At 30.8% G+C, this 23,435-nt stretch overlaps 4 protein-coding genes and 1 long non-coding RNA gene across 9 annotated transcripts; 1 reads left to right on the top strand and 4 right to left on the bottom strand.

The window, feature by feature from the left end:
• Positions 1–3,319: 3,319 nt before the first annotated feature.
• Positions 3,320–4,762, bottom strand: LOC137819081 (uncharacterized). Its single transcript, XM_068622822.1, has 4 exons — positions 4,619–4,762; positions 4,273–4,513; positions 4,012–4,185; positions 3,320–3,888 (listed from the first exon to the last, which is right to left on the bottom strand). The coding sequence occupies exons 1-4, from the start codon at positions 4,760–4,762 to the stop codon at positions 3,320–3,322; spliced, it is 1,128 nt and encodes a 375-aa protein (XP_068478923.1).
• An 8,941-nt stretch (positions 4,763–13,703) lies between these two features.
• Positions 13,704–17,187, bottom strand: LOC137818696 (fructokinase-like 1, chloroplastic). The gene is made up of 2 exons (XM_068622260.1): positions 16,353–17,187; positions 13,704–14,654 (listed from the first exon to the last, which is right to left on the bottom strand). The coding sequence occupies exons 1-2, from the start codon at positions 17,070–17,072 to the stop codon at positions 13,962–13,964; spliced, it is 1,413 nt and encodes a 470-aa protein (XP_068478361.1). The 5' UTR covers positions 17,073–17,187; the 3' UTR covers positions 13,704–13,961.
• Positions 17,188–20,209: 3,022 nt separating this feature from the next.
• LOC137818363 (protein transport protein yos1) lies at positions 20,210–22,044 on the top strand. Of its 5 annotated transcripts, XR_011082065.1 has the most exons (3): positions 20,230–20,341; positions 21,375–21,504; positions 21,656–22,044. XR_011082065.1 is itself a non-coding variant. In XM_068621737.1 (2 exons), exon 2 carries the CDS (start codon positions 21,659–21,661, stop codon positions 21,890–21,892), a length of 234 nt encoding a protein of 77 aa, XP_068477838.1. In that variant the 5' UTR covers positions 20,210–20,341; positions 21,656–21,658; the 3' UTR covers positions 21,893–22,044. The 5 variants fall into 5 exon arrangements, 4 of the variants coding, with proteins under 4 accessions (XP_068477838.1, XP_068477840.1, XP_068477837.1 ...); XM_068621737.1 differs by lacking the exon at positions 21,375–21,504 and having other exon boundaries at positions 20,210–20,341; XM_068621739.1 differs by lacking the exon at positions 21,375–21,504 and having other exon boundaries at positions 20,322–20,345.
• On the bottom strand, positions 21,376–21,585 carry LOC137818364 (uncharacterized). Its single transcript, XR_011082066.1, has 2 exons — positions 21,454–21,585; positions 21,376–21,422 (listed from the first exon to the last, which is right to left on the bottom strand). It is a non-coding gene; the product is annotated as an uncharacterized lncRNA (long non-coding RNA).
• A 98-nt stretch (positions 22,045–22,142) lies between the features above and the next one.
• Positions 22,143–23,057, bottom strand: LOC137818362 (heme-binding-like protein At3g10130, chloroplastic). Its single transcript, XM_068621735.1, has one exon. It carries the CDS (start codon positions 22,928–22,930, stop codon positions 22,307–22,309), a length of 624 nt encoding a protein of 207 aa, XP_068477836.1. The 5' UTR covers positions 22,931–23,057; the 3' UTR covers positions 22,143–22,306.
• Between the last annotated feature and the right edge of the window lie 378 nt (positions 23,058–23,435).

The following is a 23,435-nucleotide window of genomic DNA, read 5'->3' as shown; positions in this document are numbered from 1 at the left end:
ATTTTAGGTTCTAGGATAATTCTTGATATGGTTAATTTTATGTTGTTAAGATTTCATTTTGATTTATTTTACTGATATGATTTCATTTTATTTTATTTTATTTTATTTGCTTTGGTTTGTTTTTATTTTATTTGCTTTGATTTATTGCCTTTGATTTTCTTGTTTTGATTTTATTTTATTTGCTTTCATTTATTTTTATTTTATTTGCTTTGATTTATTGCTTTTGATTTTCTTTTATTGGATTTGTTTATATTTTATTTTATTTGCTTTTATTTTGTTTTTTTGCCATGCAGGTCTAGTGTGGTCAATAATAGAGTGAAAACAACTATGAAAATTGAATTTGAAAAATGATGCAGTTTTAGCCTAAACTACAGACCTATAATATGTCAAATAAAATCAGTTTTATTTATAAAGGAGAGAAACACACATCATACTCCAATTGTCAAAATCAAAATATAATACCTTATGACATTTACTTACATTTCAACTAAAAAAAATTAATATTAAATTTGAAAGAAACTGTGTCTGCACTACAATTATTTGAAAAGAATGAGTTAAATAAAACTTTGAATTGAAACTTGGTTTGATGAACAGTTACTTTAACAACCTCGAACACACAAAAAGAAGGCACAATTGAAAGAAAAATTTAAGAGAAGTGTAAGAAAAAAAAATTGAAACGAAAAAAAAAAAGAATAATAAATATCAAAAAAGGATGTAAACTACAAAAACTTAGCTTGTTTTTCATTCTTGTATTTCTTATTGAACCAATGTCATTATCGTTTATTTTGTTCTGATCAATTCATACAAGTTGTATAAATTCTCATTGTTTAATTGTTAATGACCCTATTTTTTATTTCTTTTACTCTGCTTTTTATTTTTGTACAACAAGTAAAGGCGGAAGAGAAAAAGATAGAGAAGCAGAATATTTCGAACTTACTTGAATACAGGACATTCAGACTTTTGCACATGTACAAAGTTATCTTGATGTTATTGTTGATGTGGATGTCAACGCAGAAGATGAATACGTTCCGAATACGACATTATTGTAGAGAAGAAGAAAGGATTATAAAATATATAGGATTTTTCTTTTCATTATTATATTCCGCTTTATAACATTTTAAAAACGATATTATAATTTTGTTTTAAAAACTGTTTCACCAAGCAACTTCTTTCTGTTTTTACTTCTTTCACTTATTATTTTTTTTAATTTTTAATTTATTTATTTCACGTTGTAACTCGATTTTTATTTTTCTTATGAGAATCAAATAAATCATAATACTTTTTTTTTTATAAAGTTTTTGTGTTAGGCATCACTATGCAACTTGACATCTCAGCTAAGCTGACACCTCAAGTAATAACAATCATTTGCCATCACATGAAAAAAATATTATTAAAAAAAGAAAAAAAGAAAGAAAATACAAAAATATGGGGGGACTAGACCAAAATCCATATGTTAACACAAACGATACATAGGTAGATTATACCTATTCATAAAGAATTCTAAGAACAGACTAGCTGGGAGTCTATTATACCAATGAAATGATTCTCTATGAATAAATCCTAAATTAGCCAACTTATCAGCACACGCATTCCCTTCACGAAAAATATGAGTTACCCTAAACCTGATTGTCCCACAAAAATTAAGACAAGTATTCCATCGATTCTGAAGCATCCACGGAACATTAGTCCTAGCAGTAAACGCAGCACAAACCAAGGCAGAATCATAATACTTAACAATTTATTATTTTTATCTCAATAAGAATAAATAAAGAAAATAATAAATAAAATTTGAAAATTTTAAAAAAATTTAAAATTTAAAATTATATGTTTTATACCATTTGATTATTGTTATAATTTAATTATATATTATATATTATATTTAAATGATATGTTTTATCCGCTCTGTGTTTTCGCTGAATAATAATAATTATAATTATATTTGTAAATTTTATAAACTAGTGTATAATTATAATAATAATAATAATAAATTATTTATAATCAGAATTCCTGTGTGAACTTGTTTATAAATTTTATAAAAGAGTGCATAATAATAATAAGAATTATTATTATTTATTATTTATTATTATTGTTATAATAAAAACAACAACAAATTTATAATGTGAATTCGTGTGTATAAAATAGTGCATAATAATAATTATAATAATAAAAACAAATTTATAACGTAAATTATACTCATAATTCAGTCACGATATTTTTAAATTATATTTTTATTATTATCAAAATAGTCTCTCTTATAAGGTATAAAAATAAATGTTCATGCTTTATTTTAAGTCTCTTCATTTATGATATTCTGAGTTTTCTTGGTTTAAAATTTGGAGAAACCGTAAATAAACGTACATGTTTTGTTTTGCTCTTGTCTTTTTATGATCTCATGTTCTAATTATAATTTTTTTTCAGTAACAAGTGAATGAAACTAGTATAATTATAAACTGAATCTAACAACTGGAAATCAAATAAATTAAAAAATGTGATTCCTTTTGAATTTTTCAAGATATTTTTTCAAATGCAAAACACTTTACTTTCTTCATTGTGACACTTTAGTGTCATGTTTTATAGAATGATGGTGGAAGTAATAAGAAAAACATCTAACAAGAAACCAAATTGAAACTATAACAACAACGAACAACTACCTCAATTTAAACCATGTAAAATCATTGCAATTTTTTTTATTATATTTCAACTCTTGGTGATATTGTCACATTATTTATATTCTGAGTTCTAAATAATAAATCGTCAGCAAGTCAACCATAGTTACATAAACAAAATATATATTACATAGTCTTATAAACAAAATATATATTACATAGTCTTATAGATAATGACAGATTTACATAAAAAAAAAATATAAAATGTCTCTAAACTTTCAACTTCATTTAAGTTCTATGTAGTGTTGATTGCATGGTGGTCATGTTAGAACTTCTGAATTGAAATTGAAAATCATAGCCTGTAATAATCCACACAAAAAAAAGAAGAAGAAAAAAAAGTTAAAACAAATTCAGTTTTTCTCTTCACATGACAAAATGTTCATGCAGAAGAGTATTATTCCTCTTAAAATAACAAATTGTTATCATCTCCACCTTTTTGGTTATACCACCTAAAGTAACAAGTTCAATTTGACTACCAAATACAATTTACAATAAAATAATGTGAAATAGAAACATTAAATAACAACAAAATTCAAAATTAAAACATACCTTTGACACTACTTCTACCTTTGAGCACTACTTCTAAGATGAATGATCAAAAAATTCTTGATTCAGCATTTTTATATCTCTTGACAAGTTAGTGAATGAGTCCACTATTTCGAAGTTTGAAAATCATTTTTTAACCAGTCTTCCAATTCTCTCTTTGAAAAATCAATTTGTAACCAGTCTTCCAATTCTCTGTTTGACAAATCAAGATGTGCGCTATCGTCTTTTTCCTTTTCAGACTCAGAAATAGGAATCTTGTTTGAAAATGACTTGTCCAAGTTTTCAACTATATGGGAAGAAGTAACGCCCAACACCCTCATACTTGTCTTGTCCACCATATCCTTCTTACCAACATCACGAGGAGAAATGTCACGATTGTCTTCTTTATAAACCATTTGTTCATGAGGTTTAACAATAACTCTCTTGATTGAAATCGCATTATAAGAAGGGTCAATGACCTCCCCATTACATGTTGCAATAGGAGAAATATTAGTAGGCGGGGATACGTCATGTGTATCACTATGAAATGAACTGGGTGTGGGATGTGTTGTCGAAACTGAATTAGTTGAAATGTGTGATACGCTGGTTGCGAAGTTCCCGACCAATGATTGAGTCATTGCAGATGAGGATCCAAAATCTACTTTGTTAATAGGAGATGGTAGCGGCATGTTTATACCTACAAAAGAGGATAAAGTAAAAATATAATTGACGACATAAAAATTTATTGTAGACTTTAAGGTTTAGGGTTTAGGGTTTACAAAAACATAAACAATTATACATTGGACTTGTTTCTTCTTACCATGTGGTCTACCATGAGGTTTCTTTGCAACTCCAGACTCATATATTGTTGTACTATCTTTTCTCTTCTTGTCAAATCCTCTAACCATAGGCGATGAGACGTTTACAGTGTTCATGGATTTAGGTGGCAACGATATTGTGTTTTGCAAAGGAAAAACGGTACTAGTAGATGCAACTAACAAAAAGGGAAAAAAATACAAATCCAAAGGTTAAAAAATGAAAAGAACTCAAAGATTAATAATCAGAAAAAGTGTGCACCTACTTGGAGGAGTTGTATTATAATTTTGCATTGGAGGAACAAGTGCAGAATTAGTGATCATGGTTGCGACATTCGACAAGGGTGATCTTGTATTGAAAATGTCCACAGCATTCTGCATGTCTTGCAACAGTCTCTGGATTCTATTTTTCTCTTGCATCAGCATCACCTTTTCTTTATTCAACTCTACATTCTGCTTCTTTATGAATATATATTGATTCAGCATATCCTCCAAACTCAATAAATTCTGGGAGACAAAGAAAACAAAGATTGAGTAGAAGAGTGAAGAAAGAAATTTGAAAGAAAAAAGAAAAGAAGAAGAAGATTAAGAAAGAAAGAACAAATGAATAACCTGATTTGGTGGCGCATTGGCAAAGAGTGAGGAAGCTTCGTTGTGAAAGGAAGCTCGCGTTTGGAAGAGTTGGTTGCGAGAGAGATGTTGATCCACAATGAATGCAACTAGAGCACGAGAAAAGTTACCTCTTTCACAGGTCATTGTGAAGCACAACTTTGAATACCTTTAACAAGATGGTTTCAAAAACACAGTACCCAATCAAATCAAACAAAAGAGGAATACCAAAATGACGATCTAATACAGAACTCAAGATTTTTTGCACTCTAAAATTAGAGAAAGGAAGAAGATAGTGTGAGTAGTGTGAGAGGGTAAGTGAGTTTTGAAGAAAAAGGAAAATATAAAAGTTTCAAATTTATTTATACTTTCCCAATTTTCTTTATTTTATCTTTCCATTTTTTTTATCTTTTCATATCTTCTTTTATCTAATATTATCTCTATATCTTTATCTTCATTATTCACACACATTTACTCAGAGTTTTATCTTTTTTTATCCTTTTTATTCTATTAATAATATGATGGGCTGGTCCAAACACATCACATTACCATATTACCCTTAATACATGCACATTTTTATTTTATTTTAGAAGGGACATATGTACACGTTTATGACACGTGGTTCCTTTATTTAGGTTAAATTATAATTTTATTTTTAATTAGATTTAGTTTGATCTTTTATTTTTAAATTAAATTTAATCGTTTTTAAATTCAATCAAGATGGTTTTCTTTTCTATCCTGAGTTGTGAGTTAAAACAATGGTGATTTCTTAGTTAAAAATATTTCCTTTACAAGTATTATTTTTATTTTTATAGTCATGTTCCAACATGAAAATAATTATTCAAGAAATAATGTACAGAAATTTAATTAACTGAGACTTACAAAAAAAATTATATTTTATTATTTAAATATTTTTAAAAATAAGAACAAATTTTAAAATTTTAAAAAATTATAAATTCTATCCTAACCATCTCATCTTCACAAACTTAATAAACTTTCTGCACAAATCACTCAAAATTCGTCATTGACGCATCTTATTCTTAATCCAAACACGGATTCACATCTTTCTTTCTATTTTCTATTTTTTTAATATAAGAATTGTTAGAGTGTAGAAAAATTATTTCTTTTAATCAATGAATCAATGATTGTATGAATTTTACTTATATTCATCAGTGTTATATTTAATTATTTTATAAATAAGATAAGATTTTAGGTTAGTTTTAGAATATCAAGAATATTTTAGGGTCTAGGATAGTTCTTGATATGGTTATTTTTATTTTGTTAAGATTTCATTTTGATTTATTTTACTTATATGATTTCATTTATTTTTATTTTATTTGCTTTGATTTATTTTTATTTTATTTGCTTTGATTTATGGCTTTTGATTTTCTTTTCTTTGATTTGTTTTGATTTGATTTGTTTTGATTTCGTTTGATTTTATTTGATTTTGTAAAATTAGGAATAAGATTAAAACAGATTAACTACTTACGTTGATTCAACTATTAACTATCACCATTTAAATTCACTTTAAATTAATTAATATCACACTAATCAATAATATAAGTAAAACTCATACAATCACGAACTCGTTGATTGAAGATTAGGGTTTAGTCAAATAATTTTTCTACACTCTAACAATTCTTAGATTTGAAATTTCATCATTTGTAAAACAAAGTCATTCAAAATCTAATCCAAATAGATTACCGATTCATTGAGGAAAAAAAATAATCAAACTCAAGCTTTCATGTGAGACTCCATAAATAATGTGTTGTATAGATAATAAAAAAGAGAGTAGAAGATAGAAAAAAAAATGTCAACCTATATTGTCAATCAGCCTCCTTGCTATGTTGAAAGAACACAAAGAATGTTTACCAATTGAGGTTATTAAAGAACAGAGTAAATTTGGAGCAATTTGAGAGAAAATACGAAGAAAGTAAGATTCTTTAGATTAAAGTATGTAGAGTAAATTTATAGAAAATATTTAGTAGAATTCGTGAGTGATGTGTGATGATTGTGAGAGAATTTATAATTTTTTTAAAATATTTAAAATGTAACTTTACAAATTTATCATTATTTCTAAAAATATCTGAATAATAAAAATATGAGGATTTTTTTATGTAGATTTTAATTAATTAAAATTTTATACCAATATATTGAATAATTATTTTTTTAAAAAAAGTATGAATTAATCTTTCTCTTTAACAACCTTTTTTTGTTCTTTTCTTTTCTCTTTCAAATTTTCACCTATGAGTTGGCGTTCCTTCTTCACTCTTCTCCTCAATTTTTTGTTTTGTTGGTGTCCCAGAATTTGTTCAGTTTGGAGGAGATGATGAATCGATATGTGTTTATGAAAAATCATAATATAGTGTTGCATAAAGAAAAGGTGATGGTGATGCAAGAGAAAAATATAATCTAAATGTTATTGCAAGAAATGCATAATGCTCTCCACAGTTTCTATGCAAGATCGCCCTTGTCTAATGCCGCAACCATTATAACAAATTTTGTAGTTCTTCCTCCAATGCAAAATTATAATACAAATCTTTCATGTTGTTACACAGTTTTTATAGTTGTTAATGAATTCAAATATTGTTAATGTTGATTTTTTTCATTTTTTAGTTCCTAATGATTTATTTTTTCTCTTTTATGTTAGTTTTGTCTACTAGTACCATTTTTCCTATGCAAAACACAATGGTGTTGTCACCTATACCTTGTCATCACCTATGATTAGAGTGTTTGACAAAAAGAGAAAAGACACTCCAACAGTAGATGGGTCCACAGTTACAAAGAAACCTTGTGGTAGACCACCCAACCAGAAAAATAAAGTCCATAAAGTCCAAGGTATAGAATTGTTTATGTATATGTAAAGTATACACTATGTTTTCATATGTCATCAATTATTTTTCTTACTTTATCGTCAATTATATGTATAAAGACACTATTACCATCTCCAAATAACAAAGTATATGTGATTTCAACCAATTGAGTCAGTGTTGAACCTATAAAACAAATGGTTTGTAAAGAAAACAATCATGACATTTCTCCTATTGAAGCACACAATGGTGAAACAAATAAGGAGAATACAAACTACACAAGTAAGGGGGATACAACCAAGACAAGTACGAAGACATTGGACAAGTCATTTTTAAATGAGATTCGTACTTCTAAGTCTGACAAGAACACAACCGATTGGGTACACCTTGAATTTTCAAACACACAACTGGACGATTGATCTAAAGTTAATTTTTCAAACTTTGAATGAGATGACTAAAATGTCAAGAGATATAGAAATCCTGAATCAATAATTTTTTGATCGTCAAGGGATAATCCTTAGAAGTATGTTTTAATTTGAAATTATTTTGTTACTTAATGTTTTCATTCACATTTTTTTGACACAAAGTGGACTCGCACTCTTAATTTGTGATTTGCAAGGTTCACTCAAAATAAGTTATTGAAAATAGTCCATTTAAAAAGTCATCATGAAAATTTATTCGAATTAATAAACCTTTAATTGTGTTTTTTTTTCTTTTCTTTCAAGAATAAAACTAGAGCTGACTTTCTTCAAGTCTGACTTTGACTACATCAATTCTTACAAAGTTTCATTTTGTTATGTTGTCATTTAAGATGAAACCTACTCTTTGGTTCATTAGTTGGATGTAATGCTTACCTATACTTTGAACAAGCATATTTTGAAGAAAATATATAGTTACATAACATGTTAGAAGAGCATTTGAAAAATGACAATAATTAGGTGCAATTATTTAAATTGTAACAAAACATAATGAATTTGGTTCGGCTTAAGCATACAAAGAAATAAATACTTAGTTAAGCTTTTAGAAAAAAAACTACTATAAGAGTTTCGTGGAGGCTTTAAGATATATCATTTTTATATTATTAACTTTTGAATTGATTAAAAGTGAACAATTTTATTATACCCATCACAACTTATGTTATGATAAATGTATTTGTTATCCATATCTTAACTGTTATCAATTATTATATAGTAAAGCAGATTCAAATAAATTACATTATTCATTAAATTATCTTTTAGTGCAGTACTGAACCAATAACCGTCTAAAAATAATTTTTTACTTATATATTTGGAAACAAGAAAAAGTGTTGTATAAATCAAGTTAAGATAAACCTTTTTATATGCTTATAAGGTCATGTTTAACAACAGAATATAAATTAAGTTTAATTGTACTTTTAGTCTTTATATTTTATAAAATTCACAATTTAACTTATTTATTTTTTAATTATTTTAATTTAATTTAATTTTCATCTATTATCTTATTTTTTCCTTTATATAAAATTATTAGACTAAAATAATATATTTATTTGTTTGTTCACCTTAACCTAAAATGACAAAGCTTGACCTAGGTATGGGATGACTTAATTTGACTTTTGTCCATGTCTACTTAGCTTGATTTGGGTTAAGGCTTGCTCAGTTTGACTTGGGTTAGGTTGACTTAGTTGCACTTGGTTTGGGCTGACTCTACGTAACCTAGGTTGGATCAACTCGATTCGACTTAAGTCTAGGCTCACTCAACTTTATCTAGGTTTGGGCTTACTCTGCTCGACTTGAGTCTGACCAACTTAAATTGACCTAGGCTAGAGTTGACTCAACTTATTTGGAGTCTGGATCGAATCGGCTTAATTAGGTCTAAGCTGGACTCGAGCTCGGGTTGACTCTGACTAGACTTGATCTAGGCCAACTCGACTTGTCTTAGGTCTAGGGTGACTTAATTCGATGTGTGTCCAAGCCGAATCAACTTGACTTGGACATGGATTGACTGAACGCAATTTGAACCTAGGTTAACTTGACTTAACTTGGGTTCATAATGAATTGACTCAACCTTCTCTTGGACCAACTCGACTCAATGTGTGTCCAAAAATTAATGGATACAGGACAGGAATAAAAAATTAAGGATTTTTCCTGGCAATGAGCACCCATTTGGTGATCGTCCACTCGAACCTTACCTAATGTCTCCGAGAAGTATACGGGAAATGAGGCCACGAGCAAGGTGTGTCATGGTCAAGCACAAAAGAAAGTTGAACAACAACATAGAATGGTGATGAAAAGAAAAAAAAAATAGACACATTCATAAATGAAAATAATTTAAAAAATGTCACCGTCTTTTGAAAGACTACGTTTGAGGTAAAAACGCATTTAATAAATAGTAGTTATTTTAACATTTTGCACTAATGAATGTAGCAATATAGTCAATTGGAGAATTTTTGATTTGTGAGAGTATGATATATTATGTAAATGATCAAAATATTAAAAAATATAGATGTCTCAACAAACAAAGAAATATATTATTTTAGTCTAATAATTTTAATTTTATATAAAGGAAAAAAATAAGATATAATGCAAATTTAAATTAAATAAAAATAATTGAAAACTAAATAACTTAAATTATGAATTTTATAAAATATAAAGACTAAAACTACAAATAAAATTAATTTATATTCTTTTGTTAAACATCACATTATGAAAGGTTTATCATAATTTGATTTCAGAGTTGCAACATTTATCAAGGTACAACACTTTTTCTTTTATTTGTAAATATATAAGTACACATCTATTTTTTCTATGGTTAGGGTTATTGGTAAGTATTAAAGGAAATTTAATGAACAACGTAATCTATTTGAGTTTATTTTATTATATAATATAATAATATAATAATTAATAACAATTCAAATATGAATAAAAATAATATTTATAATGTGATGGGAAATTTATAATAAAATTGTTCACTTTTAATCAATTTAAAAGTTAATAATATAAAAATGATATATCTTAAGCCTCCATGAAACATTGCTTATTTGAAGTGTGTCACACTAATTTGAAGATTGTTGTAGGAATAGAAAAAGCATAAAAATAAAGCAACAGAAGGTGAAATTATTATTGATACATTTTAGTCATCTATTTCGAAGTTTGAAAAATCAACTATAGACCAATTGTCGAATCTTATGTTTGAAATTCAAGGTGTGTCCAATCAATTGTGTCCTTATGGGACTCAGAGGTAGGAATCTCATTTGGTGATGACTTGTCCAATGTCCTCGTACTTGTCTTGGTTGCATCTCTCTAACTTGTCTAATTTGTATTCTCCTTATTTGATTGATCACTATGTGCCTCAATATAAGAAATGTCATGATTGTCTTCTTTACAAACCATTTGTTTTACAGTTTCAACCATAACTCTATTGGTTGAAATCTCAATAGGCAGGGATGCATTAGAACATTGAAATGAATTAGTTGAAATATGTCATTCCCCGAGTGCACAGTTCTGGACCAATTGAGTTGTTGCAGAATTGGATCCAAAATCTACTTTGTTATTTGGAGATGTTAACAATTTCTTTATACCTAGAAATAAGGATAAAGTAAAAAATGTAATTGATCACATATAAAAACTTAGTGTATACTTTACAAAAATATAAACAATTCTATACCTTGGACTTTATTTTTTTGGCCGGGTGGTCTACCACGAGGTTTCTTTGCAACTATAGATCCATCTACTATGGGAGTATCTTTTCTCTTTTCGTCAAGCTCTTTGATCATAGGTGATGACAAGCTTACATTGTCCACGGGTATAGGTGACAACGACAATGTGTTTTGCATATAGGTTTAGGATGAAAAGAACTCAAAAATACAAAAATCAACATTAACCATATTTTAATTCATTAAGAACTAGAAAAATAGTGTACCAACCTGGAGGATTTCTATTAGAACTTTGCATTGGAGGAACAACTGCAGAATTTGTGATAATAGTTGCGGCATTGGACAAAGGTGATCTTGCATGGAAACTGTCAAGAGCATTCTGAATGTTTTGCAACAACATTTGGATTCTATTTTTCTCTTGCATCACCATCACCTTTTCTTTCTCTAACATTATAGTCTGTTGCTTCATAAATACATATTGATTCAGCATCTCCTCCAAACTCAACAAATTCTGAAACACCGCAAAAACAACAAATTTGGGAGAAAAGTGAAAAAAGAACGCGAACTCATTCGTGAAAACTTGAAAGAGAAAAGAAAACAACAAAAGGTTAAAAAAGTAGAAAGATTAACCTCATTTGTTGATGAATTTGCAAAGAGTGACGAAGCTTCATTGTGGAAGATGGCCTGCGTTTGGGAGAATTGGTTTTGTGAGAGATATTGATCAACAATGAAGGCAACTAGAGAGTGAAAAACGTTATCCCTTTCACAAGTCATTGAAAACGACACCTTTGAATGCGTTCAACAAAATTGTTTCACGAAAACACTCCGAATCAAATCAAATACACAACTCACAATCTTTTGCACTTTGAAATCAAACTTGAAGAAGAGAAAGTGGAGAAAATATTGTGAGATAGTGTGAGATGGTTTGTTATACTTAAGGGAAAAAGGGAAATACAAAATATTACAAATTTATTATGATAACAATAATATAGTTTCCTAATTTCACATATATATTTCTTTATTTTATTTTCTTTCCATTTTTATTAAGGTCTCCTTATTTAACATTCTGACTAGATTTTTTTTCTTAATTGACTAATCAAAATTTAGTGGTAAGAGTTATATCCTTTACTTTTTTAATAAATTAATATTAATTAGAGTTTAATTTATTTAGAGGGTTAAAAATGAAGATAATATGTTATTTACTTTAATTATCTTTTGTTATAGTTTTTATGATAGAGATTATCGTAGTTTTGTGTGAAAAAGGTTACACTATTCTTATTAAATATTTTTTTTCTTTCATAAACATATTATTATTATTATTATTTTATAAACGTAAATAACCAAAATTTCAAATCATATTACTTTATTAATATTTTATATTCATATGAGAAAATATTATTGAAATTTTAAATAGAGTAACCTCGCAACGAATTGTCGTTATTTACGCTTTAAAAATATTACACTTTCTAAAATATACAGTTTTAAAAAGATATTATTAAAAACATTAAAAGAATATAATTTAAAAAATATATAATTTTTGAAATAGTGTTGAAAAAAATTATTTGGTGGTTACTTTTAAATAGAGCAGTTATGGGCTTATTTATTAGTAAAAGGATGCTCAATTATTTTATTAAATAAAAATATTATTTTATTTATTAAAAGTTAAAATTACCTTATTAAAAAGATGACAAAAATAATAATAATAGGTCCAATTTGAAATGTGTTTGGCTTCATATAATTTGAAAACTAGAATTATAGGTATTTGTTTGAGATATCTTCAAAAGAAAAGGAAGGATTTATAAAGAAAGATAACTCTACTTAAATTATTACTAGAAAGTTAATCAACATTCACAACACAATATAATTCTTCAGAAACTCTTCTTAAATGGTGTGTCTCGGACACCGATACTCATTGACACCTGTAGGATACGTATCTGTGAAGTTTTCAATTATTTGTTAGATTTATGTCAATTCTATTATGGTTTTAACACAATTTTAAAAAAGAAAAATACATTAATTTTCTAAAAAATCAAACTTTATTGTATAAATTGTTATTATTATTATAAAAATAAGAAACAAATCATTGTAAACCAGTCATGAAAAACATCTTTCTACTCCAAAAATTAATTTAGAACATACTTGTGCGCATAACTCTTTATTGTCAATTTATATAATTCATAATTATATAATATATAGATTCGTATCCTACATTTTAGAGATTTTACGTATCTCCATGTCCGTGTCGGTATCGTATCAGTGTCTGTGCTACATAGATATAATTTTATGTGAAAGAATTGTTTTGTATAACACTCTTGCTGTCCCTTTCTTGTACTAAAAACACAAAATTTAGCACATATAGTGTAATCACATATCGCAAAATTTAGCACATACAGTGTAATCTTTACCCGAGACCTAAAACCTTATATAATATGCTCTCATCTAAGAAGTTGTAACCATAATCTCACTCACTTAGTTGTTAACAGTAAAGTATATGCAAATGACCAAAATATTCAAAAATATAGATGTATTACCAAACAAAATCTATTATTTTATGCTAAATTTTTTGTAGAAATAAAGAAATCAAATAGTAGATTGTTGCATGAATAGAACGAAGGTGCCTAAAACTAAAGCAGCAGAAGGTCAACAATGAGGAAGAAAGAGAAGAACATTAGAAATACAAAGTGTTACAAAAATAGTGTACATTACAACTATTACCTACAAAAATTTCAATTCACACCCTGCCTCCTGTCATGAAAAAGTAAGGCATTGGATGACATGAATTGGAGCCAAAGCAAAGAACTAAACAACTTTAGCAATCTAAGAACCAAATGAATAATCAAACAATAACTGCCAACTAATGCCTTTGAACTCTGCTAAGCTCTATTGAAGTTACACATACAATTTATCACCACATTGAAGGTACATAAACTTGTTCTTTGAGGTTCTGAGTAGCACTTTCAGTAGGAAAACCTCTGATAGCACCAATAGTCCATTGGGCTATAATTCCTGCTGCAACAGCAAAGCGTAGTTGTCTCTCCAAAACATCTTGATTTTCAAACATCTCTGGGCATGTGGTTAGCTTTCTTAAAATAGCAGCTACAATAGCATCACCTGAGCCAGTTCTATCACAGGTAAATGGAGTTATGAGCACATCTTCAGTTCCAACAACAGATCCATCAAAAGAAGGGGTATAGTAGTGAATTCTAATTGTTCCATCGGTTACAAACAGGAATTTAAGTCGATCATGCCACAAAGGAGCAATTTCTTCAGGAGTGTAATGGTAATACTCTTGTAAATTCTTGGTTTGTTCGTAACTTTCAGCAAAGTATTGTGGCCTGTAATTTCTCTTTCTCTCGTAATATTCTTCATCTAGAAGGAATTCTAGCTCGCTTCTTGAAACTTCAATGATGTCTGCTTCATTCCATGCTTTTTTTATTCTTTCTCTAGTCTCATCGCGAGATCTCCACAAGGATAATGGCAGATTTAAATCAAAAAATACAAGACCACCAAACTTTCTTGTCCACTTAATTGCTCTGAATAGAGTTGATTCCATAGTGGGGCATGTAAGAACTTCTGAATTGAAATGGAAAATCCTGGCCTGCAGTAGTCCACACAAAAGAAATCACAACAAACTCAGTGTACACTTCACACAACAAACAAGGCAACATAGTCCCACTCTTACTGTAACAAATATCTTCATCTATGGAGTTATACCACCTAAAGTCACATTCAATTTCCCTACCCAGTATCTTTATGACATCAAAATAAAGTGTTTGGTTTGCAAGCTAACAAAAGAAATGTAACAACAGTCAAATTGGCAATGTATTCAATTGTTATGTAATATTTTGTTGATTTGCACTCTTTGTCCATCAATAATTTCTTTTAACCTTCCTTCATCTTAAATTGTCATCCTTCTCACACTACTCACAGTAAGCACAAACATTAAATTTCACCCATCCTTTTTGCACTGCATAAAAGATTAGCTGCTATTTTCATCACCTTTTTATCCAAAGTGCAGTGTGTTAAAAAAGATCATTCAAAATAAACACTTGGTGCCTCCACACTCAGCTTAATGAGAATTGTTTACAGCATTACCAAGTCTATACATAGTTGCTAAATGCTTTTCCAAGTCCAAGAAATATGCAACTACAATATTCAAAAATCCCACAACCATTAACAGATTGGGATGATGCTAGCCTAACTGCCTGTTTTCTCATTAACATAATGTCTTCTTCTTAACTTGAAAATAAAGTTTCCTACTCCATTCCATTTTAAAAATAATCCCTCTTTCATATCTCTCCACTTGTTTGTCCATGGCATGTATTTAGGTTAGATAAACTCTCAGCTAGAGCATCAAATGAGTCTTCTTGGACTATTCTCAACTTTAAAAAGGATATCAGTTACTCCCCACCAAGAAGTATGTATGCTAATGTCACATTTTTTGGACCAACTCGCTTCTTCCATCCTTCTACACAGGATTCTAATTTTTTCCAACATGTTCTACCTGTGCCCTTAATGAATATTCTGTTCCTTCTACTCTTTACACCCAAAATTCCATACACAATCCTCCTAAACCATCGCCACCACCTCTTATTACTTATCAACGCAGGAACCAAATAGCTAGTTCAGTGCCCCAAGCAGGTCCTTAACCATCACTTAATACCATGAGCTCCTGATCATGATGACTCGAGTAGGCCCATTACCATTCGCAAAGGTGCTTGTTCTACCTGTGGTCCTCACCCTATTTACAATTTTCTTAGCTACCACAAGTTGTCTCCTTCCTGTTTTTCCTTTATTTATTCTGTTTTTTCTATTACTATTCCTAAAAATGTGACAAAAGCACTTGATCATCCTAGACGGTGACAAACCCTGATTACTGAAATGCGGCTCTTGAACATAACAAAACATGGGAGTTATTTCATCTTCCTTCTGGGAAGAAGACAATAGGTTGTTGTTGGTTCTATTCTATGTCACTAAGTTTAAACCTAATGGTTAAGTTGATCTCCTCAAAGCTCAACCGTGGTTCTCTAGAGTCTCTTTGATATGGAAAGAAAATAAGAGAGACAAAAAAATGTTTGAATTTTACAAGGAAGGAAAATTAGAACTTTTACTTCTAGAGTTCATCTATACTCACCTTTACCTTACATTTTCTCTCCAACCAATTTCCTTTCCCTTCAATTCAGTAAAAACCTTGATTAGTTGATTCAATTAAACTTCCAAACACATTCTTAATGTTTCTCAACAGCAATAATTCATAGGCCTAAGCACAAAACAGTTGAAGAATCAAAACAAATACCTCTTTCAAAACTGCAAGGTTGAGTTCAGATGCAAGAAGCGCGTCCTCAGCAGAGTCCTTAACCGTCTCCATCTTCATCTTCCCCTCCTCAAACTTCACCTTCATGTACGAGCACCCAGTTCTGCGCCCCTCATCAAACTTAACCCCTCTTGTCTGCACCCTCTCCTTGTTCATCGTCAGCACCAAATCATCCCCGAACTCGTCCCTCCCCACCTTCCCCAAAAACGCGGCGCGCCCCCCAAGCCGCACGTGCGCCACCGCCACGTTCGAGGGCGGCCCCCCCGGCGCCCGCGCGAACTCCGGTGGCTTCCACTGCAGCATCTTCCATTCCGAGTATTTGTCCGCATGCATCGGATGCAACTGCACCCGCACCCCGGGGATGAACTCCCTCCGCGCCGCGCCGTAGCAGCACACCAGAGGCGGATCCTCGTAGGGGAAGTCGATGCCGTCGTCGTAGTCGAAGAGCTCGTCGTCCTCCGAAGGTTGTTCCTTTTTAGCCTCTGCGTTTTGGGGCTCCGGCGTGTCGTTTGCAGGTGGTGTTTCGGGTGGTGGGGGCTTCTTCTTTCGGCCGCGTCGTTTTGGAGTTGGGGATTCGACGGTGGCGCGTGTTGTAATGAGTGGGCGTGTGGTTTTGAAGAACAAGCGTTTGGGTGGAGTTGGAGAGTGAGGGAACGGAAGAGAGAGAAGAAGGTGGTGGTGGTGGTGGTGAAGTGACGCCATTTTGGGTTGATGGATCAGTGTTGGGTAGAAGGGTTATCGTTGATGTTGGTTTTTCGGCTTTGTTAAGGATGTTATCGGGTCACGCTACCAAGTTCAAAAGAATCGGGTCGGAATGTGTTTAAGTTCGAAGTATGTTTTTAAGGAGACTAGTTTGATGCGTACTCACAGGCGGATTGTGTGTATTTGATTTTTGTTTTAGATTTTTAAATACACTAATTTCGTTAGTCTAAATTTTAGATTTTATTGGTATGGTATTGTAGTGATATGGGTCGAATTTGAGGTTAAGGAAATGTAGATTGATCGAAGATAGTTTGAATTAACTTGGTTTTTAAGTTTTAATGACTTACTATTACTCGAGACTAGGAGTTATAGTGTTATTAATCAAACCCGTATATTAAAGGATCATTTGTTGAGGTGGTTTTAAAGAGATTTTATGTCATATCAGTACAAATTGTGAGAATTTCGAGTAATCAGCATATGAGTAAAGGAGAGTATTTATTATGGAAGAAGGTCAATAATAAAACCAGGTAATGTAGAAGCAGAGGGTGAAGAACAATATATATACTCAAGAAGATGTCAGGGAAAGACAGATCACACGCTAGCTAAGAGTATACTTATTATTGGCTATACTGAATGTTTTAGGTCTAAGGTCACCACGACTCTTGGCTGGAACATGTATATATTAGTAAGAAAGTTATTGCATTTATTTTTTAAGATAACATGTGGATTAGATTATAAAAGTTTTTTAATATAAATATATTATGACTTAATAGGTTTTTTATAATTATAGACCATGAATATGTAGCCACTCATCTTAAGGTCAGAAATATTAAAGAGTTTGGGGTGACTGTATACATCTTCTAACTCAACCTTCATTGTCATCAATGACCATTATGAGTGAAACGGTCTAATTGTTGAGCCTTAAATGATGAACGACTATTTATGAAACAATAAATAGTAATCATATGGTTAATCTAAAGGTCTCATGGACCAACTCAAAGAACATCACCTAAAAAATCTATAAATACATACTCTCTAGGAAGTACACTTTATCTTATCTCATACTCTTAACTCTTATATTGTTAAGAACATATCACTTTTGTGCTCCTACTGACTTAAGCATTAGAAAGTCTTTTTCAGACGGACCTTCCCTTCTCATCAAAGACAAAATGAAAGCTCGTTCCTTCAATTATTGTTTGTAAACGTAGCCACTCTTGACTAACTCTTTCGAGTATTGTTTGTAAACGTAGTCACTCTTTACTAACCCCTTCAAGTATATTTTTTAGAATGCAACCACTCCTGACTAAAACCTAGTATTTTTTTAAACGTAGCTGCTCCTAATTAAAATAAGTATTTCTTGAAACAAACTATTCCTGGCTAAAACAAGTATTGTTTGGAACACAATCACTTCTAGCTAAAACAAGTTTTATTTCGAACATAACCATTATTGGCTAAAACAAGTATTGTTTGACACACAACCACTCCTGATTAAAATCAAGTATTATTTTGAATTATATTTGATTATGAGTAACCCGTTTAAGAGTATTTTTTGAACAACAATCACTCATAACTAATAACAGATTATTCTTTGTCAAACAACCACTTCTAGTGTTTCCATATTCTTTCCAAAGTTGACAATGCTAGTGTCATGAAGTTTTTGAAGAAATCAACTTTATCTCTTTATCCAATAGATCATTTGGTGTGACTTATACTTTAAATAGTTCATACTAGCTGACGAAAGTAACAAACATTTCTTGCAACATAGAATAAACATATAAATGTTTGTGTAGTATGAGATTAACTTAAATCTCTGTGCGTATATCATCATAGCATAATTATGTGTTATCAAACATATAAAAATAATATAGTGTTGTATTGTCCACAGACCAAACCAAACACTTGCGTTTTATATTATCTATTGTTAAATGAATATTATTGTCTCACACACGAAACATGACCATATTTTACACTTAACTACTTTTATCACTTAGTTAAAATCATGAGTGTTAGTCTTGATTATTTCATGGTCAAAATCTAATTTATTCTCCATTATTAATCTCACTTATTTTATATTCAGAATCTTTTTAGGTTACACACTTTTTTTATGTCATCCTTTAAATCAACTCAATACAAGAAGATTGAAATATCCTTATCATTCATACCATCACATTAATTTTCATACTAATAACTTTTAAGGTCATTAATAGTTTTGTCCAAATTTGTTTTTGTATGGGTCGCGGAAGGAGACATCTTCGTGATCGTGTGTGCTCCTCGATATTGGTTCTAATAGGTCTCGGTCTTCGAACTTGGTCAAGAGAGAGTACCTGTAAAAGGTCATCCAATACTTAAGTACTCAGTATTCGATGGTTGAAGACAATAAATATTATTAAATGTGTACCTTTATCTTGTTCTAGAACATGTATTTATAGGATAAGATGTGTCGATGCACCTGATTTAGTATGAACTATTGAGTTAATCCTAGTGTTTAAGCAAATATTCGATACACTTTGATTTAATTAATAAAATGGTTTAAAGGAATGTTTTCTTTTGTTTCTGTTTTTCAAGATGTACTCGTTTGGATATCCGATCAAATTTTACGATATATTCCATGATGTATTCAATCATATATAATACACTAGTCCCATATTGGAAAAAAAATTTGTTTTTCAGGAGTTGGATTGGTTTTACAAGAAAGTTTTATCTTATTCAAATGTCCAATCCACGCTGAGATATACTCTACTATTTACCCATACAAGATTAAAGTATTTAATTTCTACTAAATGACTTTAAAATCTATAAATAAATACTTATAAACTAAAATGAAATTAAGTTTTGTTAGTCTACCACATCTTCTCCGTAGCCTCAAAATCAACTTTATAAAAAAAAATTAAAATATTTTTTTTAAATTTGTGGGAATAAATTTTGCCATGGTACTTATTACAAAAATAATTTTTAAAATTCAAAATACCACTCAAATATCTAAGTTACTATAGTTACTCGTACTAATAAGAACAGTATCGAGTAACGTGAAACTTACTTTAGAGAGAATGATAGAGTGCAGGGTGTTTCAGTTGTTGCCGCCTAGGCTTCTGATCCAACGGGTGTTTTTTAACTTCTCACGCTGACGTGTTAGCTACCGCCATTCTGTGTCGTTAGATGAGTTTTCGGAAAGTCATAGGATCGTCTTCTAGAAATTTCTTTCTTAAGAACGGGTTTTCAGACTCAGACATCATAGGTCCTTGTTTTTTTTTTCCATTTTTGCGTCTCAGGTGAGTAAGGAACTCATCATTCTTTCTCTTTTCCCTAAAAAATTCTGTGTTTGGTTTCTTAATTTGTTTGACTTCTTGGTTGGATTGAGATTATTTCCGTTTTGGGTTCACATAAAATTCATTTGATATGGTTCTGTTATTGTTCAACTGGGATTACAATTTTATATGTTTTTGTTTGCATGTGAGTTTGGGTTGTGCCATCGGTCTACTGAGTGATTTGGTCCAAGAAAGAGATTTGTGTTAAACCAATGTGTAGTTAATAGTTATTACTAAGAAAAAAAACTTGTGTTGAAAGTTGGAAAAAAACTTGTGTTGAAAGTTGGAAGTAAAATTTGTTGTTTGTCTTTTAACTTTGATTGTCAGTGAAGAATCTTGTGTGGTTTGATTGGTCCGAGTTGATTTTTGCATTTTATACTCTAAAACCTATCAAAATGAACTTCTTACTCATAATTGGTTGTGTTTGAGGATCAAGAATGTTATTTATAAACTCTGTTTTGTATGATTATCTTGTTAAGGGTATTGTAGACAACCAGAATATACTGAGATTCTTTTGACCATCTTCCCTCTCATCTCACCACGCCGTTTATTATTTTCATTCAGCATGTCGTGCAACACTTTTGCAGTGATTTCAACTGTGGAAGAAGAGGAGTAAACTAGAGTGAAAGTTTAGTCCTTGTGGGGCTAAGTGTTTGTTCTGATTTCTTGGGGTTCTACAATCCATGTTGTTCTCCATGATTTGGCTTTTTGGGTTGTTCTTTGCACTTGTGCGTATGAGATTTGGTTGTTGTTCTTCTGGTTTGTGATATGGCTATCATTAAATTATACCAAACAATTGTGAAGCACTGTGCAACTCAAGAAAAACAGCTTGCATTTTATCACTTTTCTGAGTTTTTTTGTCAAATGTAAGTAATTTGCTATAGTATGTAAATGTTAGTATTAGGATAAGAATGTTAATTCTATGTGGAATGTTATATTAGTCAGAATAGGCAAAATATGAGTCTTTTTGCAATCTAATATTTGAAGGAAATGGCAGATTGTGGAGAGAAGGAACACGTCTTTGTATTTGAAGTTTGGTTTTGGCCTTATTGAGTGATTTTCCATGGAGTTAAAGCATGGGTCTTGTATGCATATCAAGCCAGAAGAATGATAGCCTTTATTGATGGGTGACCTTAGAATTTGCTTGTGCCTGACTATTTTCATTCCCTGTTGATATTTGAATTCCTTTATCTGATTCTTGTGTGAAAAGTAGAGTTGAACTAGTGAAGAAGATTTCCTCTGAGTACTAAGTTGCACACTCTGTGTTTCTTCTGGCAGGAAATGGGTTTCTGGACTTTTTTAGAAGGCTTTTTGCTCTTTGCAAATGCATTGGCAATTTTGAATGAGGAGCGGTTCCTTGCTCCAAGGGGATGGACTTTGAGAGATATGACAGAGCCTAGGAGGAATTCTCTTAAAGGGCAAATAATAGGGCTCATATATGCCTGTCAATTCTTGAGACTTCCTCTAATTCTCTTCAACATTATCTTTATAATTGTGAAGCTGGTCTCTGGATAACTTAAGAGAGTGACATTGAAGCTCTGTGCATGATATGTACATTTTGTGTTCCCTGAACAGTTGCAATCCTATGAATTCAATTCTGATGTATAATGAACAGAGTAAATCAGTTGTATTAGTTAAGTATTGAGTTTGAATGTGTCTTGCTATCATTCTCAATTTCCTTTGAATTTCTGATTTCTTTTGGTCCTGTTTACATAACGGTCACCAAAATCATAAACAACCAGACAACAAGAGACATGACCAAAAATCCTAGAACATATAAAACATTTATTCTGTGTATTGAATTGAAACAAGGCAGCACTACAACATATTTTAAACCTCTCAACACCAGTAAAACTTAACATCATAACAGATAAAAAAAAACACTGAATTTTGTGTAAACACTGAATTTTTGTATACAATCCTCCAATTTCATTCAACTGGGATCATAACCTCATTAGTCCTGAAGACAGGAATTGTCCAAGGTGGGTTGTACCTGGCCAACACGTAATCCCCAACCACCTTAAACCCATCAGTCTCCAAACACACCCTCAGCTTCTCCACCTTCTCCCTCACCACTTCCTCTGATGCCACACCTCCAAACTTCACCACCCCATATTTCCTCTCACCCTCTTCCTTTATCAGAACCCTCTCATCAGTAGGTTTAGGCGCCTCCTCAGCTTTCCCATACACAGCTGGCAAAACAAACTGCATAGTCACCATCTTGTTCTTCTTCCCTTCTTCACCAGCACCATCTTTTGTCACAACTGGGGCTGTCATAGCAATCTTCTCACCACCCCCACCACTCTCCTTGGTTATAACTGGTGCAGTCATTGCAATCTTTTCAGGCTTGGTGTTCTGGGGGTTCCCCACAGCACCAATGTAACTGGCCAAAACCATAAAGCCACCATCTTTATTTTCCTTGAACTGTGATGGGTCATATGTGACTTCAGCCACTACACAGGGTACATATTTGCGGATTTCGTACTCGCTTGTGGATTTGATCACTTCGTATTTTGCAGTCTCCACACTGATTTTTCCAAATACTAAACCCATGAAGGAGAAAGAGAAAGAGTGAAAAAGCCTTTGGAGATAAGAATTAGTGATTTCGATGATGATGGAGCATGGAATTGGATAGTATATATAGCAAGAGTGACATGTTTCTTCGAGTTTCTTTGTAAAGGGGTTAACGTTTGGAATTTTGCTTGCAAAAATTAATGGTTGGGATTCTGCTACGATATTCTGCAGTTGTGGACACCGTTTGCCCGTTGCCACCTCTTTTTCTTTTTAGGTTTTGAAGTTTTAATTTTTTTTGGGAAAAACTTGTTTGACACAGCAAACATTAACTTACTTTCATTTAACAACTATTTATAATAATAGAATAATATTTTAAATTAAAAAATAAATATAATTAAAATATTAATTTATTGAATTGTTAATAACAGCTATATATAATAATATAATAATATTTTATATTAAAAATAAAATAAATATAATTAAAATATTAATTTATGGAATTGTTAAATAAGTATGTTTTAAAAATAAATTTTGTTTGACAGCA

This window comes from Phaseolus vulgaris, chromosome 10, assembly GCF_000499845.2.
Source record: "Phaseolus vulgaris cultivar G19833 chromosome 10, P. vulgaris v2.0, whole genome shotgun sequence".
In the NCBI taxonomy this organism is placed as follows: Eukaryota; Viridiplantae; Streptophyta; class Magnoliopsida; order Fabales; family Fabaceae; genus Phaseolus; species Phaseolus vulgaris.
Note: the sequence above shows the minus strand (reverse complement) of the source record. Positions and strands in the feature narration are given on the sequence as shown.